Source organism: Lissotriton vulgaris, chromosome 2_1, assembly GCF_964263255.1.
Source record: "Lissotriton vulgaris chromosome 2_1, aLisVul1.2, whole genome shotgun sequence".
In the NCBI taxonomy this organism is placed as follows: domain Eukaryota; kingdom Metazoa; phylum Chordata; class Amphibia; order Caudata; family Salamandridae; genus Lissotriton; species Lissotriton vulgaris.
Genome location: NC_141687.1, coordinates 1,735,950,295 through 1,735,971,849, shown reverse-complemented (window position 1 = coordinate 1,735,971,849; position 21,555 = coordinate 1,735,950,295). Strand labels below are relative to the sequence as shown.

Here is a 21,555-nt window from a genome sequence, read left to right as displayed (position 1 = left end):
CCCCTTTAATTATCAGCTAACAATGGGCCCTAAATTCTTTTTTAAATTTCGGGGTTTGTGTGTTTATATTTGTGTGTGTATCTTTAAGGTGGACAGAACTTATTTTCGAGACTCCAAATGAGGCAACTGCTCATGTATCACTGGTTACTTGGCCAAATCCCCAATTCTCACAGACCCACCTGTCAATGTATACATCACCTGCAGAAAGCAGATGGCAAATAACAGCAATAAACATCTTAGAATTAGGGAAAGGATTCCTTAAAGTACTTCTTAATTCTTGGTTTGGTGTTTTTTATCGTTCCTGGGTGTTTATTTCATAATCCTGTTTAATTCACAGAGATTTACCTACTGGAACCATCATTTCCAGCCCTGAATCTCCCAGTAGAGTTAACGGGGAACACAGAATGGGTCCGAAGATTTATGTGTCATAATATGTAATATTAAAATCCTGCAGAATAGGTTTTGTTGTATTTCTAGTCTTGTTTTGAAAGTTCCATTCCATTGCGTCAACCTACAATGCACATCTGATGGCCCTGGATAGAAAAATTAACACAGTGTCTTCTGTAATGTCCGATGCAGCAATGCTTAGTATACTGCGACGTCTGCAGTAAGGATTTTTCACCAGCAAGACATGGTCGGTTTTGATGTCAGCAGGCAATTGACCTGTCATGTTATGCCATCAGGAGACAATTGTTCTCTAATGTTGGCAGTGAGATAGATTTTCTATTACGTCTCGTGGGGCATAGCAGTGTATTGTGTGATGTCCACAGTAAGCCAGGGGCTTCTATGGCGGTATTGCAGTGAAACATTTTTTTCTACAATGTCCTAAACGGTCATGCTGTGTTTTCTGTGATCAGTAGCTGCTGGTGGCGGGGCAGAGATGCGGGGGAGTTGGGAGGGACAATGGGGGTGGGGGAAAAAGGGGCAAACAGACAACAATACCCATAAAACAATACATAGAACTTTTCCCAACACTCTATTCTGTGTCCTTGCTGCCGCAAGCTCTGGATGCCAACTCCTTCCTCCCTGCGCTTTCCTCGGCTGACTCCGGTGCAAAGGGAAGGACTTCCGCCCTAGTACTATGTGAAACCAGCCGATTCTGGAGCTGAGATTGGCTGGAGCAGGCTAACCCAGTGCCGATTTTGATGCTGGGGGCCTAGTGCTGCAATCCCCCAGCTGTTTCCCTGCCTTGGGATTGCAGGCTCTGAAGTGCCAAGGTCAGATTGGTCGGCTGCCCCTGCCATCGCTCCTTAAAAGCACGAGTCTAGGACACATTCCGCTGTCCGTGATATCTGTAGTATTTAGGGCCCTAGGCCCTCATACTCCTAAAATAAGGTGACAAAGACACAGTATGGTACTGGGTTAACTGGCCATGAGCACGTGCTCTCCGCTCCTTTTATTAGCAGGGTCATCTGACTGATGACGCCTGTGGTGGGTGGGTGTTCAGTGTGGGTTACACCATACTGCAACACTAGATTGCTGACTCTCCGTCACTATATCCCTCCCAAACTTAGTGAAAAGTCAAACCAAAGAAAAGTCTGAAACCTGTGGGAGAAAATACAGTTTGCAATTAATTTATAACCCAAAATGACGACTCCCACATAGTCTTTTCCGCTGCTGGTTAATCACTGACAATGGTGTCTTTTCTTGTCTTTGCAGACTTGCAGCTTGGAGAAGGGCTGTACAGTCTCTCTTCTCCTGTTCCACATCCTGTGAAATTGCAGATGGAATGATAGGAGGCATTTGTGTGTTACCTTCCGCTGTATCGTCCTGGTTGAGGTGTTCTGTTCAACTGGTATCTGTTTCTGACAGGATCTGCAGTTGCAGAATATCCCTCTCACGGATACCCCTCTCTCGTAGGTGTCCCCTCTCACTGGATGACCCGGAGTCTCAAACCGCATGGTCGGGATGCCTTCACTCTCCTTGGCGATGTTCTTTAGACCAGCCTGGTCTCGCGGTGTTGATTCATCTGGAGCTGTGGTGAGATCCACTTTGGATTCGGAGACGGTCTCTGTGAGTGAGACTTTCCTGTGGGATGACGTGCTTGGTGACCTTCCTTACTCCAGACTGCTGAGCGACGTCCGACTTGCCTCTCTCACCTGGACTCCTCTACCACTGGAGCCTCTTGAGTGGCCTTTCCTTGCTGGCTGTCATGGGACTGTGTCGACCGTGCGGGGCTTCGCGTGAGCCGTGCAAAGGCGTTGCTGAGGAACTGCCAACGGATTAACAGCCAAGTCGCTCATGTAGCCTCTGAGGGTGGTGTCGTTGTTTTGCCGTCATTGCCGTCTGGGCTCGGGTTCTGCGCCTTCCACTGGTGATCTTGTGGGTGACCAGTCTTCACCCGTAACCTCCATGATTCCTGCGCCTGACGTGGAGCTACGTCCGACACATCACTGCTACTCGGGCTCCCTTCGCACGGGAACTCCGTTGAGGCTCTTGTCCCCTGGACAAGAGCCTCAACTGTGTCACCGCTCGTCCTATCTCTAGGATCCCCCGTTTGGGCCCTATAAACTAACTCTGGCAGGGTATATTTGTTCTATTTAGCTCTTCTCCCCTGGACTGCCACGTGACCGTGTGGGCTGTGCGAGCCTTTGTGTAGGCCGCGTTTAGGAGTCGCTGTGGAACTCCCAACAGGGCCACTGCCACGTCTTGTGTAGTCTCCAAGGGTGGATCTTCCAATGGCCGGGAGTGCTTGACTTCGGCAGGCTGTAGGTTCACGGGGTGCACAGAAGGGTCCTGGGTGATTTGCCTCCTTGACCCCTGGTTGTTTGGGGCGTGTGCAGATTCACTTCGGTGGTGAGAGGCTCCTTGGCGATGATGCGCCTGGATAGTGATGGCAGAGTGTTGGATTTATTCTGTGGGTAAGCAGGCAGTGATGGTCATGCACCTCTTCACCTTCTCCATCGGGTGTTCCCCTTCTGGTGTGTGTTGTGGTGTCTTGTCACTCACACCTCTTTACTCAGCTCCTTTTCCTCCTTCTTTCTTTGTTGTGGCGCCGTGCCACTCAGGATGGGTCATCCTCCCTTACTCTTCTCTTTTCTTCGTGGCGTCGTGCCACTCACTCGCCATCATTTTTCTCCGTCCCTTTTGCGACGCTGTCCGGTCTCCTCACTTTCCTTCTCATCCTGACCATGCTTCTTGGAGCAGCGGGCCCTCTGCTCGTTTGTCTCTGGTCTTGTCCCGGAACAAGGGCACTGTTGTTACTTCGCTCCATGACTGGGCCTGTCATCGCGACCTTCTGTCACATGATACTTCTGATGTCAAAGTGATGTCGTCGGACTTCGCGTCCGTCTCTTTCTGTTCCTCTTCGCGGACGTCTCCTGGGCTCCTCTTTGTCGACGTCCCCACAGTCTTCCTCTTTACACTTGCTCTGACCTCTTGGTCGGTCAGCATACTCCATTGAGACCGTCTGACAGGTCGGCTTCCTTGTTGCAACCAACTGGGTGGTCGGCTTTTTCTTTTCTTGCGACCACCTGGGTGGTCGGCTTCTTCTTTCTTGCGACCAACTGGGTGGTCGGCTTCTTCTCCCTTGCGACCAGACTGGGCGGTCAGCTTCTTCTCCCTTGCGACCAGACTGGGTTGTCAGCTTCTTCTCCCTTGCGACTAGTCTCGGTGGTCGGCTTCTTCATGCTTCTGAGGGTCAGCGCAACCGCTCCATCTTCTCTCCACGATTGTAGTGCTTTGGCACGCTTCAGACTGCGCTATTCGGATCCTGTAGTGACTTGCTGCTTGGGCTATTGTCTTGGCTTCTGCTCATTGTCTGTGCGCAGTGCTTCACTGATGTCTGTACTGCTGCATTGACCACCTATAGTCATGGCGCGTCACTGCGTTCGTTCACGCAAGTGTCACTGTTCTTTACCTCCACTGCCCCTTACGTGCCAGTGTCCTGCACACTAATCGCTGGGGTGGAAGTCGTATTCCTTTCAGGGTTCCTTTGTGGCGTTGCTGTGTTGTGCTCCTGTAGAGGTGTCTTGGCCTTCTCGCTGTAGGCCACAACAGCCTGGAACTGTATCTGAGCACCCTCAGTGCTCTCCGGTTATTGTCCCTGTTCTGTTGCACTTTATTTTTTTTTTCCCAGCAAGTTTGGGCTGTAGCAGCTCGCTTTGTGCTGCATTACTTTCTTCCTGGCACACAGTTGCCTCGCAGCCCACTAGCTCATGTCAATTTATGGCATGTAACTTTGCTGCCAGTGTCTTTCATTTTGTGGGCGCAATTACGCACTTTTGCCACTAGATGGCAGTGTGTTTTTCTTTCAACGTGATCCCGGCTGGTTCTGAAGATTTTGAGGCCTTGCCGAGCTGTCTTCACATAGTGGGATGTCTTCACCCGGCTGCCGCACCTTCTTGGGACTTCTCACAGGGCTCAGGCACTCGCAGCCAGGTAGGAGCAGTACATATTTTGTGCATCCACTATTCCTTTTGATGAAATGCTTGTGTGTGTGTACACATGCCCGGGGCACTTCTCCGGTGCTACTATCCACAGGCCTTGCAGCGAACCGATCGGCTTGAGCAGCTCCCCTCAGCCTGCGGGCCTCACCAGGGTGCTTCTTTGTTCTCACGGCCGTATACTTTCAGTCGTTGCCGGCAACTCGCACCCTGCGGGGGGGGTGGCACAGATGCCGGAGGCTGCTCCTTGACCATGCCCCTCTGGAGTTGCTCTTCACAGCCCCCAGCACCTCTGACTATGGCCTCAAACAGTTCTTTTTTTTTTCTCTGACCCTCGCCACATGCCCTCTTGTTTTCCGGGCTGTGTGGGTGTCGGGCTGTGTGGGGGTCGTGTTGCTGCAGCTGCGGGTGGGCTCCGCTTTAATTACTCACGCCTGACAGCCCAAGTTTCTGAGGGTCGGCTGGGCTGGTTTCATTTTGGCGTTGCTCTGACAGGCTTCCGCCGCTGTACACAAGCTGCAGGCTTTTTTCTGATGCCCCATGTTTTACGTGGTCACTCCGCCTTTCGCCGCAGGCCCTCTCTTCGCACGGGCTGCATGGGGGGGCTAGGCGCCGGAGACTGCCGGCTCTCTAGTGGGCACAGCCTGTCTTTCTTTTCCTCTGTCACAGCGGCCTCCAACTGTTCACACGCTGCAAGGGGGTGGGGCGGCAGGAGCAATCACCGGACACTGGGTAGCGTGGACTGTCCCCCTTTTAGTTGCGGGTAGGCTCCGCTTCAGGTGGGGTCTCTGCGGGTCAGTGGCAGATGCATGCCACGGCTCCTTGGCTTTTCCCCGCCCCACAGTTCCTCACCTTCGTCCCACTCCTTGGGCTTCACGAACTCGGCGGCGCCACAGTCCAGCCAGCCTGGTCTTTCTATGCTCACAGGATAGCCTCATGCCCGGCGGGTCGTTGCGGCTGATGCGGGTGGGCACCCGGGCACTTCCACGCAGGGGGGCCGTTTCCACTGGGCTCATGAGGTGTGGGGTAGGCTCCCGGTCACCTCTTGATCTGCATGAAGGCCGGGGGGTCGGCACATGCCCTTCAGGCCTCCCGGCGGCCGGCGCCGTTCACAGGGGGTGCCCTCGAGGCAGGCAGCTCCCTCCCCCTTTCTCCACGATTTTCAGCTGTTGCATGCGTGGCACAGCTTCCGCCTCGTCGCCATTGTAGTATTTGGGGCCCTAGGCTCTCATACTGATAAAATAAGGTGACACAGACACAGTATGGTACTTGATTAACTGGCCATGAGCACGTGCGCTCCGCCCCTTTTATTAGCAGGGTCATCTGACTGATGGCGCCTGTGGTGGGTGGGTGTTCAGTGTGGGTTACACCATAATGCAACACTAGAATGCTGACTCTCTGTCACTACAATATCAACCGGGAAAGAGTTTGTCCCTTCTGTGACTGAGGAATTGGATAGCCATTTTTATGATGACACCGGTAGTGAGACAAGGGGCCATATGTATCAAGATACCAATTAGCGATTCTGTAATAGCGATTTTTAAGAAATCTCTATTTCAGAATCGCTAATTGGTATGTATCAAGAAAATCGACATTTTCTAGCAATTTCTTGATATTCCTTAATTGCGAATTCGCAAATTGCGAATTCGCAATTATGGAATACTTTTCCATTCATTTCTATGGGCCTCCTGGCCCATAGGAAGGAATGGGAATTTGAATCGCAAATTGAGAATAATTTCAAGGGTGCAGGGGTGTCCAAAGGACACCCTGTTGCACCCCTGAAATAAGTATGGGTGCACATGTGGTGCACATACATGCCCTAAGGGCATGTATGTGTGTCACATGGCACTTTGAAAAATGCTAAAAAGGGCATTTTTCAAGAAATTCGCAAATTAGCACTAACTTGAAGTTGGTTGTAATTTGCGATTCCTTAGGGACAATTAGCAATATTTTTTAGCTTCATACATTGCATTTAAGGAATCACAAAATTTGCGATTCCTTAAATGCAATTGCAAAATAAGGAATCGCAAATTTTGCGATTCTTTATTTTGCACCGGATTTTCATTCATACATCCCATTTAGCAAATTCGCATTCGCAAAGGCCGAAATTCTGCGAATTTCAGCCTTTGCGAATGCGAATTTGTATGATGCATATGGCCCAAGGTGTTTTATGGAGTTATTAGCAGTGAGTCCATTGTCTGACATCCCATGAATCGAGAATGCGGGTTCTACAATATCAGCAGAAGGATTAGTTTTCGGCCTTACCAACACTGAGATGACTTTTCTGTAGTGTTATGGGCGATCTGCTGTGGAGTCAGCAATGAACGGACTTAAATGTAACTGAATGTTTCCTCACAGTATCAAGCGGGTTGGCTTGTTCAGTATTTCAACAGATTGAGCATCCTCAGCAGAGCAGAGATGTTTTTAAGGCATAGATAAATTGGGCAATTGCCCGGGGCCCCAACAATCCATGGACCCCCTGAGACAGTGAACTTACTCTCTATTTCACCTCTTTCCCTATGTCAACTAATTTCTCTCTCTCTCTCTCTCTCTGTCTCTCTCTCTCTCTCTCCCTCTATCCCCTCACCTCCCACTGTTATCTTAAGGGATTGTGAGCTCTAAGCAATACATAATTCAACTATTTTTGAGTAACCTGGTACTGAAAATGTGACTATTTAAGTATTGTTTGCCATTAAAAATGGGTAATAGAAATGTACAGTTGTTCATTATAGGGGCCCCTAAAATATATTTTGCCCAGGGCGCACCAATGACAATGCAGTAAATGCAGTAAATGTCATTAAAACCACCACTGATCCACCTTTGGGTTCTGGAGTAGTGCGTTACTCGCCAAAAAGCGCTTCAAATATAAATTATTATTGGGAGTGGTAGATATGTGACTCTGTTAGTTGGATAAATAGGAATAAGTATAGAGAAGTGAAGAGTTTAGAAATTATTATTTGGTAGTTCATAGTCAGGGTAGAAAGCCCTATATCATACAACTACAATTCTCTGTGTTTTCTATCTCTTTCAATTTACAATTGCTTACGTCTCAATGCATTTCAGTGCAGAGTTGAATAACACCTTTGGTCCATATGTTAAAAGTTCACTTTAGCTTGGGGAAACAAGATGCGGATTAGTTCTGGATTTGTAATCTATATATAAAGTACGCTGTAAATATCAAAGCCTTTTTGTGATCAAATGAAATGGACAGTAAACTAAACCTTAGAAGTTGGAAAGTATTATAAAAAACACCTGGACCATACACAGGATCTTGTTCCTAGGAGATGCATGTGATGTCATGCCAATTGTCTGCCTGCACCTGGTTACACCGAGAATCAGCGTGCTGCCTGTGCTAAAGGTACTGATACGGACAATATAAGCAGTGCTAGCCATAGAGCAAGTACATATTAGGAAGCCACCAAGGGCACCCACAGTAATCAGAGCTGATGAACTGATAAGGTGAGCAAAAATGGCAGCCTTAGGGAACAAGCTAGTGGTGCTGACAGATTGATAAGCAAGACTAAAACACATACCTATTGTCAGTTTATTTGGACAATTCTGGCATGCAAAAGGCTTGAATTCTCAAAATCCCTCCATGTTCTCAGCTCCAAATTGGCACCATTGATGCAATGCGAGCATCACATCTGTTCTAAATCCTAGCAAAAGGGGCCTTAAACTGACATTTCGATTAGGAGAATAGTTTAGGCGAACACTTCTTGGAGTGGTGCGTATGGTTTCATACAGTATGCCTTGGCGACTGAAAGATGTGTTTATTTTTGCCATGCTAGGTGAACGAGAGCTGAGCCTACTCAATCAATTTAAAGGACATTAAATGCATAATGTATTATCTTATTTTTATTTTCTTTGATGACTTAGAGCAACGACCTTGCAGAGTCCTATGCAGTTCTTGGAGAACTTTACCAGTGTGGCGAGTCAAGCACCGTGACCTGTTTGAAAAATGTTTTCTTGGTGCTAAAATATAAGGTGAGGACGCTTTAGCTAAAATCATGGTGTGAGAAGCAGGTGAGTTGTGTGAACACTTTTATTCATCACTTTTTCTTTGCATGTGCGCGTTATGTTCAATGATACTGATGAATTAATCTATGAGATAAAATAATTAATTTAAGTTATGTATGGACAATAGGGATTGGAGGCAAGATCATGTTGGCATATGTCAGGATGTATAATCAAATTGCATCACACGTCTTGCTGATCCCAGACACTGGAACATGGGAAACATTAAAGCCTTAAACCTGCAGCGTGATGCCCTCACCGAGAACAGCATCAGGAAGTAAGGCGTAAATGTTTGGATCAGTTTTTATGAGGTTTGCCCACTGGATGGAATAAAAACTGTCCTGACCGTACCAAACATTGTTGAGAAAGGTAATGGTTTACAAATCGAGAAGGAAGCAATCTGTGCTCTTCATGGGCCATTAATACTCTAGCCAGTTTTTTCAGACAAATGTAAAGGAAGTCTTTGGCACTTTCTTAACCAATAATCTTGTTATCTCCCACACCCCAATTAGAGAGTAGTTTGCGAACCTCACCTCACGTTTTTGATGAGTTTTTCTCGCTCTGTTTAGAACAGGTTTTTAACCTATTGAAATCTACTTAAACAGGATCCCCATTAGACCCTTACCTCCCAAAAACTGTGCATCTTGTTCCAGAAATTCGAAGCATTTAACTGGCATCTATCTTTAACAAAATACTTTACACTGGTTACTTCCTTTTTGAGTGGGAGAAGTCTTCTATTCTACCTTTGCTAAAAAAAAATATCTGGATTCACAAGAGCCTAGTAGTTATAGGCCAATTTCTAGGCTTTCTTTTCCTAGTAAGCTACTGGAGAGGGCCCTGAATATTAAATGTATGTCTTTCATAGACACCAAAAGCTTGTTGGACGGTACACAATATAGATTCAGATGGTCCCACAGCACAAAAACCAGAGGAGCAGCAGTCCGTTTTAGATGAAGGTGGCAAGGCTGCACTAATATTAGTGAATCTCTCAGCGGCCTTTGATACAGTCAATCATACCATCTTGATTGACAGGCTTGCTGAGTTGAAAATAGGTGGCATTGATCTCAGAATGATAAAATCCTTCCTAAAGCAAAGTGTACAACATGTTGCCATGAGCTAATTAGTTTCTGACTAATTCTGTCTGCATGTGGGATGCCACAGGGCTCCTTGCTGAGCCCTACCCTTTTCAACCTTTTTGTCACCCCACTGGCATGACTTATCAAATCATTTGGATTATTGGTGGTGTCATAGTCTGGCGATACCCAAATATGGGTATCAGTACCCAGAAAACCAGAAGACACAGCCTCAAGATTCAGCCTCTGAATGTCCCAGATAAGTAGCTGGATGAGGCTAAACTGACTAAAGCTTAATTCTGGGAAAACGGGGATACTTCTCCTAGGCAAAGACAATTCATTTTGGTCACAAAGTTGGTTACCTCAGGAAATGGGGGACCTTTCTTCACCCGTACAGAAAGTGAAGAATTTGGGGATTATTCTTGACTCCAACGTCAATTTTAAAGATCAGGTAAACACTCTAGTTTCATCAGTATACTTTACCTTAAAATAATTAGGAAAATATGTCCTTTCATTCCCTTGGACCGCCAAAAAACAGCAGTTACCACTCTTGCCCTTGTCAGATTGGTCTATGGCAATGCTCTATCAATGGGCGACCAGAAAGGACTTCTCAATAAACTTCAAATGCTACAGACCCCATCGGCCCAACTTTTGCTGGGAATACCAAAATATTAGTCTGTTTCTCAGGCCTTGATAAAGCTACACTGGCTTCCAGTGGCTAAGAGATTAGAATTTAAGGCTTTCTGCATAGCTTTCAAGGCACTGCATAACATCGACCTGGGCTTTATTCAGGACAGATTTATCTGGTACATCCCTTTCCGGAAGCTCAAATCCTTGAAAGCCAAGCACCTAGTGCTGCCCAGGGCCAATCAAGCATCTTGGTGAGGTAGTTTCTTTATCAGTACATTCAAATTGTGGAACTCTCTCTCCAAGAACTGTCCAGACGTACTGACCTTCAGGAAATCTCTTAAGACCTTGTTCTTTATTCACTCATATAACTTTCTTCTTTGCTTCTCCATTCCAGCCACAGTAGCAGCAGTGCCAAGGCACCATAGGGCATTTGAGCAATATATACAAATAAAAATCAAATCATTAATGGAAGTACCTCACACACATATTAAAGATGACGTCTTTTAAACCATCAAAGATAAAACAGAGTACCTCACATCTAGGACTCCCATTATATGTCAGGCGAAATGGTATCCCTGGGTGGGATACCGCTCCGTTTGATCACCACTGTCCTGGTGTGCACATACACAACCCACCCATTTTCCTGGGTGATGGAACACTGCATCAAATTTCACTAGTCAGTAATTTCAGCCAGGAAAATGGCATGAGGCTTTCACTGCAATAGCAGTCAGGCCTCTGACCCCATTTCTGCCTGAGAATTTCTTTATCTACTGGTGCCAACATGCTAGGAGTCAATGTCAGCAGCCCCTAATGGTTCATAGTCTTTAAATGGTTCCGTATAATGAGGCATTATACATGCCTATTCACCTATTTCACTATGGGAACCCCAGATTTACCATTACTGGTATACCTAGGAATGCATCAAAATACCTCACATCCCCAGGTGAGGTATAATGAGGAGAAATATCTTTATTTCTCCTCATTTCTTAAATCAATGAAACAATCAGTTGGTATTTCTGTAGCGCAGCTTATCATCCCAGGGGTTATGGAGAGCCTTAGTCGAAGAGCCAGGTCTTGCATTATACAGCATACATAGAAAGAGCAAAAGGACTCATGGATTTTATTGTGTAGGAAGGTGTCCTTTCTTGCACAAAAACAATCTTGTTTACAATGCAGGCAACTTCGCACCCTGGTGCAAGGGTGCCTGCATTGGCGCTAGGCAGCACTGGAAAATTACAGGATTGTGCTATATATTGTAATTGTAATTGCCTTTATATAGTGCTTGCTACCTCTGCCGTGGCATCAAATTGCTTTTCGGTGTCCAAAATGTATTAGTGGTGAATTAGAATAGGGAAATATGAAATTAATTTGAGCGATGGACATCTGACGCTGTTAGTTGCATTGCAAAGGATAGATGAGTTATAGAAGACGGAAATGTTTTGAAAGGGTTTATTTGGAGATCATAGCAGTAGGAGGAGTCTTGGGATGAGTAAAGGAGAGATTGAGGAGGAAACAGCATCTAGAAGTAGTTTAGGGAGAGAGATGAGATCTCGGATAAGTCTATGAGGGATAAATCACAAAAGGTTTTAGAAAGGCTTGTTTGGGAGATCTGAATAGTAAAAGAGGTTTGAGATGATGCAAGGATGGTTAGAGGTGGGAAGAGTCTATAAAGGGTTATTCTGGAGATTAATAGCAGTAGAATGGGATTTGAGATGAGTCAGAGAGTGGAGGTAGAGGATATATTGAGAGAGGTATGGGGTGAGATTTAGGGTAGTGCATTGGAGATGCTGAATTAGGAGTAAAATAATAAATATAAAGATATATAAATACATGGAAAGTATATATGTATAAGACACGCCATCGAGCTCTGGAACCTGCTCGACACAACTTCACCAAACGTCGCCTTCCTCACGGAAACCTGGATGAACGCCTCTTCAGCGCCCGCCATCGCCATCCCAGACGGCTACAAGATCATCCGAAGGGACCGCATCAACCAGACCGGAGGAGGCATCGCCATCATCCACAGGAACACCATCCGCATCACGACCAACACCGACGACACCCTCGCACCCGCCGAGCACCTGCACTTCCAGGTCCACATCAACCCCAAGACCACCCTCAGAGGCACCCTCATCTACAGACCCCCGGGACCACGCACACAATTCAGCGAAGACATCGCCGACTTCATCAGCCCGCACGCCCTCCTCTCCGCTGACTACATCCTCCTCAGGGACCTCAACTTCCACCTGGAGAACAACAACGACCGCAACACCACCACCCTGCTGGACAACCTCGCAAACCTGGGACTCAAGCAGCTGGTCACCACCCCCACCCACCACGCCGGACAAACACTCGACCCCGTCTTCTCATCCAGCAAGGACATTGCCTTCAGCCACGCCACCGGACTCCACTGGACGGACCACAGCTGCGTCCACTTCAGCTTCAGAAGGACCACGATCCACCACCACCAGCAACAGGTTGCACGCAGAAGCTGGAACAAGATCACAGCCCACCAGCCAGCGACCTCCCTGAGCATGAACCCTCCCACCAGCGCAACGAACCCAAGCCAGGCGGCCACCAACCTCGCGAAGTGGATCCGCTACTGCGCAGACGACCTCGCCCCTCTGAAGACCCCGCCTAGCAGACCCGGTAGCAAGAAAGCCCCATGGTTCACCGACGAACTCAAGAGCTCCAAGAAGTACTGCCGAGCCCTCGAGAGAACCTGGCGCAGAGACCCAACACCGGACAACATGACTGCCCTCAAGCTCGCCACCCGAAAACACCACCAACTCATCCACGCCACCAAGAAAACCGCATTTAAGGAACGACTGGACAACAACGCGCACAACAGCAAGGAACTCTTCAACATCGTTAAAGAGCTCTCCAACCCCAACGCCGGAAACAACAACATCACCCCTTCGCAAGACCTCTGCAACTCCCTCGCCTCCTACTTCCACAACAAGATCGCGGACATACACAACAGCTTCAGCACTCAACCGACGCACGCCACAACCGAACCACCGCCCCCCACCACCACCCTCCACGCCTGGACCCCGATCAGCACCGAAGACACCGTCCGCACTATGAACTCCATCCACTCCAGATCTCCTACCGACCCCTGCCCTCACCACGTCTTCAACAAGGCCGACGCTGTCATCGCACCCCACCTGCGGGACATCATCAACACCTCCTTCGACACCGCTACCTTCCCGGAGAGCTGGAAGCACGCCGAACTCAGCGCTCTACTAAAGAAGCCATCAGCCGACCCCACCGACCTCAAGAACTACCGCCCCATCTCGCTGCTTCCGTTTCCTGCAAAAGTCATCGAGAAGACCGTCAACAAGCAGCTGGCCGCCTTCCTCGAGACGAACGGATCCCTCGACGTCTCGCAGTCTGGCTTCCGGGCCAACCACAGCACCGAGAACGCCCTGATCGCAGCCACCGATTACATCAGAGCACTGCTTGACAATGGAGAAACAGCAGCCCTCATCCTCCTAGACCTCTCCGCGGCCTTCGACACTGTCTGCCACCGTACACTAGTGTAGCGACTCAGCAACGTCGGAATCCAGGAGAAGGCACTGGAGTGGATCATCTCCTTCCTCGCCGGAAGGACACAGAGAGTCCGCCTCCCCCCGTTCAGATCTGAAGCCACCGAAGTCATCTGTGGCGTTCCTCAAGGCTCCTCGCTCAGTCCAACCCTCTTCAACGTCTACATGAGCCCCCTCGCAGACATCGCATGCCAGCACAACCTCAACATCATCTCCTATGCCGACGACACCCAGCTGATCCTCTCCCTCACCAACGACCCCGCCACCGCCAGAGCCAACCTTCACGAAGGGATGAAAGAGGTAGCCGAATGGATGAAGAACAGCCACCTGAAACTGAACTCGGACAAGACGGAAGTCCTCATCCTGGGATCCTCACCCTCCACCTGGGACGACTCCTGGTGGCCCCCGCCCTATGCAGCGCACCCAAACCAACAGACCACGCACGCAACCTGGGCTTCATCCTGGACTCCTCCCTCTCCATGACCAGACAAGTCAACGCCGTCTCCTCGTTGTGCTTCAACATCCTGCGCATGCTACATAAGATCTTCCGGTGGATCCCCACGAGACCAGGAAGACGGTCACCCAGGCCCTGGTCACCAGCCGTCTGGACCAAGGCAACTCACTCTACGCCGGAACCACCGCCAAACTCCAGAAGAGACTCCAGCGGATCCAGAACGCCTCAGCACGACTCATCCTGGACATCCCCCGTCGCAGCCACATCTCCGGACACCTGAGAGACCTGCACTGGCTCCCGGTCAACAAGAGAATCACCTTCCGACTCCTCACCCACGCACACAAAGCCCTACACAACCAAGGCCCAGGATACGTCAACAGCTGCCTCAACTTCTACGCTCCCAAACGACAGCTTCGATCGACCGGCCACGCTTTTGTCGCTGTCCCCCGCATCCGAAGAGCCTCCACAGGGGGACGATCCTTCTCCTACCTCGCCGCCAACACATGGAACTCCCTCCCGACCCACCTCCGCCTGACCCAGGACCACCTCGCCTTCAGGAAGCAACTCAAGACCTGGCTGTTCGAGCAGTAGCGGATCCCCCTCCCCTAGCAACTTGAGACCCTCTGGGTGAGTAGTGCGCTATATAAATGCTTTGATTGATTGATTGATTGATTTGAGTTGTATTTAATAAACTCAGGTTTTCATGTGTGGCTATACTTTAAGCTAATTTATTTGCTTTCTTTTTTTTCTTTTAATAATGCAATAGTGAAGCAATTGTAGATAAATAGTTATGATAAAAATGTATCTATTTATGTAGTGATGTATATGCTTGTTAAATATGGAATAATATATAACCATAAATAGTATGTAGATTTTTTAAGCAGAACTAATGAATATCTATATATTTATAAACATAATTATTATGCAAATTTGTACAAAGGAATAGACATATCTAAGTATAATCCAAATAAATGTTTATATACACAGGTATTTGCTAAACATTTTGTTTGAGTATCTTGATTATGTGGGGAAGAGTCAACTCTTGAGTAGTCTTTTGAAGATAAGATAATTATCCTTGGATCTTATGTCTGGTGGTAAAGAGTTCCCTAGTTTGCCTGCTTGAACAGAGAAGGATGTGCCACCTATAGTTTTTTGTCTTTTATGGTGGGATTTTGAGGCGATCTAGAGCAGAGTTTCCTTTGATGAGTGTATTTGGTGATTTTATTCCTGATGAAGTGAGGCCCTGTTCCATGTATCACTTTATGGGTGATCTAAAGCAGCTTGAATGTGGATCTTCCGGCAACCAGTAACCAATGTAGGGCCTTCAAGGCAGGGGAGATGTGGGCTTGTGACTTTATATGTAGGAGTAGCCTGGCAGCAGACTTCTGAATTTGTTGCAGTCTTTTCATAGTTGTTAAAGATGATCCGTAGTAGAGACTATGGGCCAGATGTACGACCCTTTCATTTAGAGCCACGCAATTTGCAACACATTGCAAGTCACAAATTGCGAGGTGCTAAATGAAATGTACAACTGTGTGTTTACACTGTTTTGCGATTCCCAGTGGGGTCGAAAATTACGAGGCTCATTAATATTAATGAGCCTCTCACAATTTGCGAATCCATTGTGAATGCCGGCCCTCCCAGGGATGGTGACCTGTTGAGTTCAGCGAGCTACCATATCAGGGACTGCACTTTAATAAAGCAGCTTTTTTTTAAAAAATGCAGCCCATTTTCCTTAAAGGAAAACGGGATGCATGTAAAAAAATTAAATTAAACGTTTTTGTTTAATTTTTTTAATAATTTTGCATTGATTTGCAAATGGGAAGGGGTCCTCTGCGGACCCCTTCCCATTTGCAAATGCATTATCACCTACTTGAAGTAGGTGGTAATTGTGAGTGTAAAACATTAGTACATTGTTTTGAGACTCACTATTTGGAAGGGAAGGTCCCTTCCAAATAGCAAGGCACAATCCCTATTTAGCGAGTCACAAAACCTATTTAGCGAGTCGCCCAAAAAATTCCGACACAAGAAATAGGCTATGTACATGGCCCAATATGTTTTTACATGCGCAAACGGGTTTGCAAACCCGTTTGCACATGCAAAAAAACATCGTACATCTGACACTATAGCCGTAGCCGAGTTTAGACAATACAGGAGAGATAGTAGCCCGGACATTGTGTGGAAATCTCAGTTGGGGGAAGATGCGTTGCAAAGTTTTTATAGTAATGAAGCTTGATCTCTCTAGTTTGTCCACTTGGGGATTCATTGATAACTTGGAGTCCATGGTAAATCTGAGATTTATTTTTTTCCTCAGATACTTTAGGCAGTGTTCCCAGATAGTCAGGTCAGGTGACGAGTGGTACATCTTTTTTCCAGTAGCCGCATGTGAGTATTTCTGTTTTGGAAGCATTTCATTTGAGATGGCTCTGTGTCACCACTGATCCACGGCTCTGAGGCAAATGAAAATGTGTGAGTTTCCAATGTCTCTGAAGGTAGGATGTAATCCAGTCAAGAGCAGTCCCCTTCATAGAGTTTTTGTTTTGGAGGGCATGGTCAACTGTGTCAAAGTCACCTGAGAGGTTCCTAAAGAAGTAGTGCAGCAACTCCGTTCTGGGCAACTGTGTTTCCAAGGTCATTCCAGATGGCAATGATGACAGATTCTGTGCCTGTTCCTGGACGTAATCCTGTTTGGAAGTCAGAAACTATGGAACTATCTTCAATGAATTTTGGGAAATATTCTGGAAATATTCCTGTAGTTAAGAACATGTTGATAATTCTTCTTATTGGTGCGGCAGCAGAGGTAGTTAGAAGAAATTTCTTAAATGTTTATGGTGGTCATTGGTCAAAAGCGCTGCTGATAGCATTGCTTTCTTTGACCAGAATTATGAATTCATTGTGTGATATTTTTGGGAACGGATGCAGAGGGTGGGTTAGCCTACTCTTTGAGTTTATTTTGGAAAAGGGTCAGTGCTGGTGGTATTCCTTTTTTACATAGGAATCAAATATGACAGCTTTGGTTGTGTAATGATTTGCCAGTATGTCTTTGAATTCTTGAGAAATGACATGAGTTGCTTCTAGTCAATTTGGTTTACGAAATTCGTTAAGTTTAATAGAATTCTTTATTTGTACTTTCGGAATCTGTCAGAATAGTATCTTTTTTTAGCTGTTTTGTTTGTTGACCTATATTATATTTTAAGGTTTGGAGGTGAGTTTTGTCTTGATTGATGTTTGTTTTGAGCGAGGTGTGTTGCTGCTTTCTAATTCACTTTTTTTAAAACTCTTTTATCCCAGTATTTCTCCAGGATTCCTGTTTTCTTTTGTCCTGTCTTGTTGTCCTTCGTGGCATTATGATATCAAATGCTTTCTGTAGCCACTCAAATAGTCTTTTAACAGAATTTGTTATGCATAGATCTGTATTGGATGTTAGTTGTGTATGTTTTTGTTCAAAATTGAATTTGTTCCATGCTCAATATAAGTAAGGTGGTTTAGGTGTGTTACTTTGTGTTGTTTTATGTTAAAAATCAAGCAAATGGTGATCTGACCATATGACTGAAGTAATTGTCTGAAAGGTAACTAGTTCTGTATTTTCAAAAATGACATCTAGGATGTGTGTGGGTTTGTGGATGATCTGATTTAGGTTAGGTGCGTGTAGGCAAGTGAGGATTGTTTTCGGATAGGGCATATTGGGTTCGTCAAACCAAATGTTCAAGTCACCAAGAATGCATAGGTTGGAGAGTAGTGTTATGAGGTGTGAAACTATGTCTAGAAGTGTGTCTGGGAAAGTGTCATGGCTAGGTGGAGGTCTGTAAAGGAGTAGGAAGTTAAAGGAGGAAGATGATGTTGGGTTGCATCTCCCGAAGAGGGCCTCACAACCTTATATGGAGGCATTGTCAGCTTTAGTGATATTTAATGTTTGCTTAAATACAACAGCTAGGCCACCTCTTCTTTTGCCTATACAAATGTTTGTTGTAGTTTTATAGACTAGAGGAACAGCTTCATGAAACACTGGAGCCATGTCATCTCCCAACCATGATTTAGCTATAAAGAGTAAGTTGGGTTGTGTGTCAGTGAGAAGGTCATGGATGTGATGCTTGTTTTTAGAGAATGATCGAGCATGTGTTAGTAGCTAGTTTAGAGAATATGTTTTGGTGATGGAGTGACTTTGTTTTGGAGAAGAGTGAGCACTATTTTGTGGACTTGTAGTAGTTATGTCTTTAGTGCTGGTATTAGCTGTATGAGGATAGTAACAGTGAAGCTTTTCGGTATTGTATTCCTCATCTAGCTGACTAAGCAGATATTGTATTAGGTCTACGTGTGTAAGTGGTAGAGATGGTGGTTGAGAGTGAGTTGGTGAGCTGTATTGTTTTTGTAGAGTAGCCTTGTTGTGCAGTAGATGTGGAGATACTAAGTTGTGAAGTGTGGCATGTTGTTTATTTTGTTTGTGTTTGTTTAGGGTGAGAGATGTATGAGTTAGGGGTGGCAGAGCTTCATGTGGAGCATGTTGCAAAGTTCTATGTTGTCCAATAAATGAGAAGCGGTTGACAGAAGGTTGTTGTGTTGCTGTATATGTTTTAGGTGTGAGGAAGGGAAAAAGCTTGGCAGTAGAGTTGGATTAAGGTGTGTGGGAAGTGGGTTTATGTTTCTGGTTTGTAACAGAAAGTATTATGAGGTAGTGGCTGTGTGAGATTTTGTTGTATTGGTGCGCGTGTTTTGTTTTGATTTTGAGGAGTAGTGAGAAGAGATGATGACGTAGTTGTTTTCTGAGAAATATTTGTTTGTAAATTATTGTTGGTGAGTGGAAGCTGAATGGCAAAGGAGTGGTGATGTGTTTTGGAAAGGAGTGTATGTGGTGTGTGAGTAGGGATGGACAAGAGTTAAGAGTGTTTATATAAGATATGATTGCTGCAAGAGGTATAATGTGTGGTAGAATGGAGTATAAGGGTTGTGTGATTGTGGTTTTTTTTGTAAATAGAGGAAGATGGTGTTGCGGATGAAATGATTGAATGTTGAGTATACATTTGGTGGTGACAGAAAGGGGCTTGTTAGGAGTAAGTAGAGGGCAAAACTGGTGCTTTGTATGAAAAGGTAGTGTGTGTATGGATGGGATATAGTTACATATCATGTAGATTTGTGTTGTGTTGACAATGTGTTGATTTCTTAGTGGTATAGGATAGAGTGGTGTTTTGTGTGTGAGTGAAGGTGCCATTGCGAGGTAGATGAGGTAGAAGGGTGTATAGGTGTGGCTTGTGCTGTATTTTAGTGGTTGTTGTGACACTGGAAACTGGTTAGAGTTTGTAGTAAAAGAGTAGAGTGCATATGTTGTGAGTGTTTTGATAAGTTTGTGGATGTGGATGGGTTTAGGTGGGTGCTGATAATTAAAACAAGGGCAGCATCTCAGGCCCTATGCCCGACCTGTACCAAACAGACCCAAACAGGCAATTGTCCTTGTCCTCTCTGCCCTTAGCCTCAATGCCTGGGATGAGGCACTCTGAACCCTAAGCGTTAAAAGCACTAGGTCATGCCCTAACCAATCAGACACTAGCCCTATGTCCCAAGACCATTAGGTGACAAGACCCTTATTGCCAATCACAACCCTAGTCCTAGCAGCCAATCAGAGACCAAAGCCTAAGCCCTAGGCCCATTTGAAACCTTAGTCCCAGGAACCATTTAAAACATGGGACCTATGCACCAATTAGTACCCTAACCTTAAGCCCAAAGTCTAATGTAATTACTGCCCCAGTTAACTATCGGAACCCCGGACCAATAAACCAATCAGAAAGCCAGCCCTAAGCTCAATAGAAACAACAGATACAGCAGCTAATCAGAGCACAGATGCAATGTCCAATGGCAAACTCATATGAGGAGCCTGTGACCTCAAGCAGAGGTTGATGGCCAGGGTGCAGTTTGCCTTTTTCATTTCAAAACACTCAGAAGGGGGGCCGGGAGGTTGCCCCTGCATGCCTAAACACAGTCCCGGGGAAGCTAGAGCACATTTTCAAACAGTCATGGATAGAAACACCAGCAGTTTAACACAGTTCCAAATTCACAGAAACAAAGAGTTCAATTCAAACAGTCATGAGAAAACCCCCCAGTTTTTAACAGTACTAATTGAACTCAGGACAAGGGGTTAAAAGCAAACAGTCAACGGTTGCAAAGAAACAGTATTAAAGATTACAAGCACAGCACAACTCTGTCATTCAAACAATCTTGAGCAAAAAACACAGTGTTTCACAATACCAATTGCACACAGGACAAGAGATTATATCAACACTCATGGGTAGGAAAAACTGCAGTTTTAAAGATTAAAAATACAGTACAAGTCTGTCTTCTTACCACCTTCTCTGTCATTTGTACACTGTGCTCTGTATGGCAGAGAGGCTGAGGCTACAAGATGGAGGTGGATGTCTTAGAGTGCCCTGCACACAGCCTAAGGGATACTGTAGATGCAGGTTGGGCTCAGGGTTGCTTGGGAGCTTGAGAGCCAATCAGAAAAGGCCCAAACTGAGGGCCAGCGTGGAGGGGGCTGTTCCTGAAGAACAAAATCTACTTGGATACAGACAGGCAAAATTCCGACTTTGCTGGTCCTGGTTCACTCAGTAGGTAGACCTAAATCTAAGCCATTTAAATACTGATTTTCTCGCATTTCAACAAATCCCCTTTTCTAGCCAAAACCGAGGGTTACATACACTTTCCAAACACAGTTTTAAAACTGAAAGCAGATTCAGCAGTCTCAAAAAACACAATGCCTAGTCTCTGAGGGTGCAGTTTGCATTTTTAACTTTTAAAAACTCAAAGGAGGGCCAGATGTGCTGCCCTTGCACACCTAAGCACATTGCAGGGGAAACTAGGTCAGATTTTGAAATAGTCACAGGTTGAAAAACCAGCAGTTTAAAAAGTACCAAATTCACGGAAACCAAGAGTTAAATTTGAACGAGCGAAAAAACACAGTTTTAATAGTACAAATTGCACAAAAGACAAGAGATTAAATTCAAACAGTCACAGGTAGATAACATAGGAGTTTTAAAGATCAAAAACACAGCTCAAGTCTGTCTTCTTAACACCTTCTCTGTTGTTTGTTCACGGGGCTCTGGAGGGCACATAGAGGCTGAGGCACAAACCTTAGGGGATACTGCAGGCAGGGGGTGGGCTCAGTGTTGCTTGGGAGCTAACAAGCCAATCAGGAAAGGCCTAGGCTGATGGGCAGGGGGCAGTGAGCTGCTCCTGAAGTACAGAATCCCCTTTAATAAAGACAGGCTCAATTTGCACTTTGCTGGACCTGGTTCACCCTGCAGGTAGGCCCAAATCTAAGCAACTTACAAACTGCTTTTCTCGCACTTCAAAACATCCCTTTTGTCTTGCCAAAAAGAAGGGTTAAATACACTTCCCAAACACAGTTTTAACCTTAAAGCAGATTCAGAAGTCTCACAAACACACTTTGCTTAGTCTCTGAG

General features: G+C 46.1%; 1 protein-coding gene across 1 annotated transcript in view; it reads left to right on the top strand.

Annotated features, from left to right (window-relative positions):
* The window catches only part of LOC147733208 (mucin-5B-like), an 875,769-nt gene that overhangs the window by 339,526 nt on the left and 514,688 nt on the right, over window positions 1-21,555 (top strand). Inside the window, exon 10 of the mRNA XM_086957740.1 lies at window positions 8,262-8,369. Within this exon, the coding sequence (XP_086813866.1) occupies window positions 8,262-8,369 (108 nt within the window). The remainder of the gene's footprint in view (window positions 1-8,261; window positions 8,370-21,555) is intronic.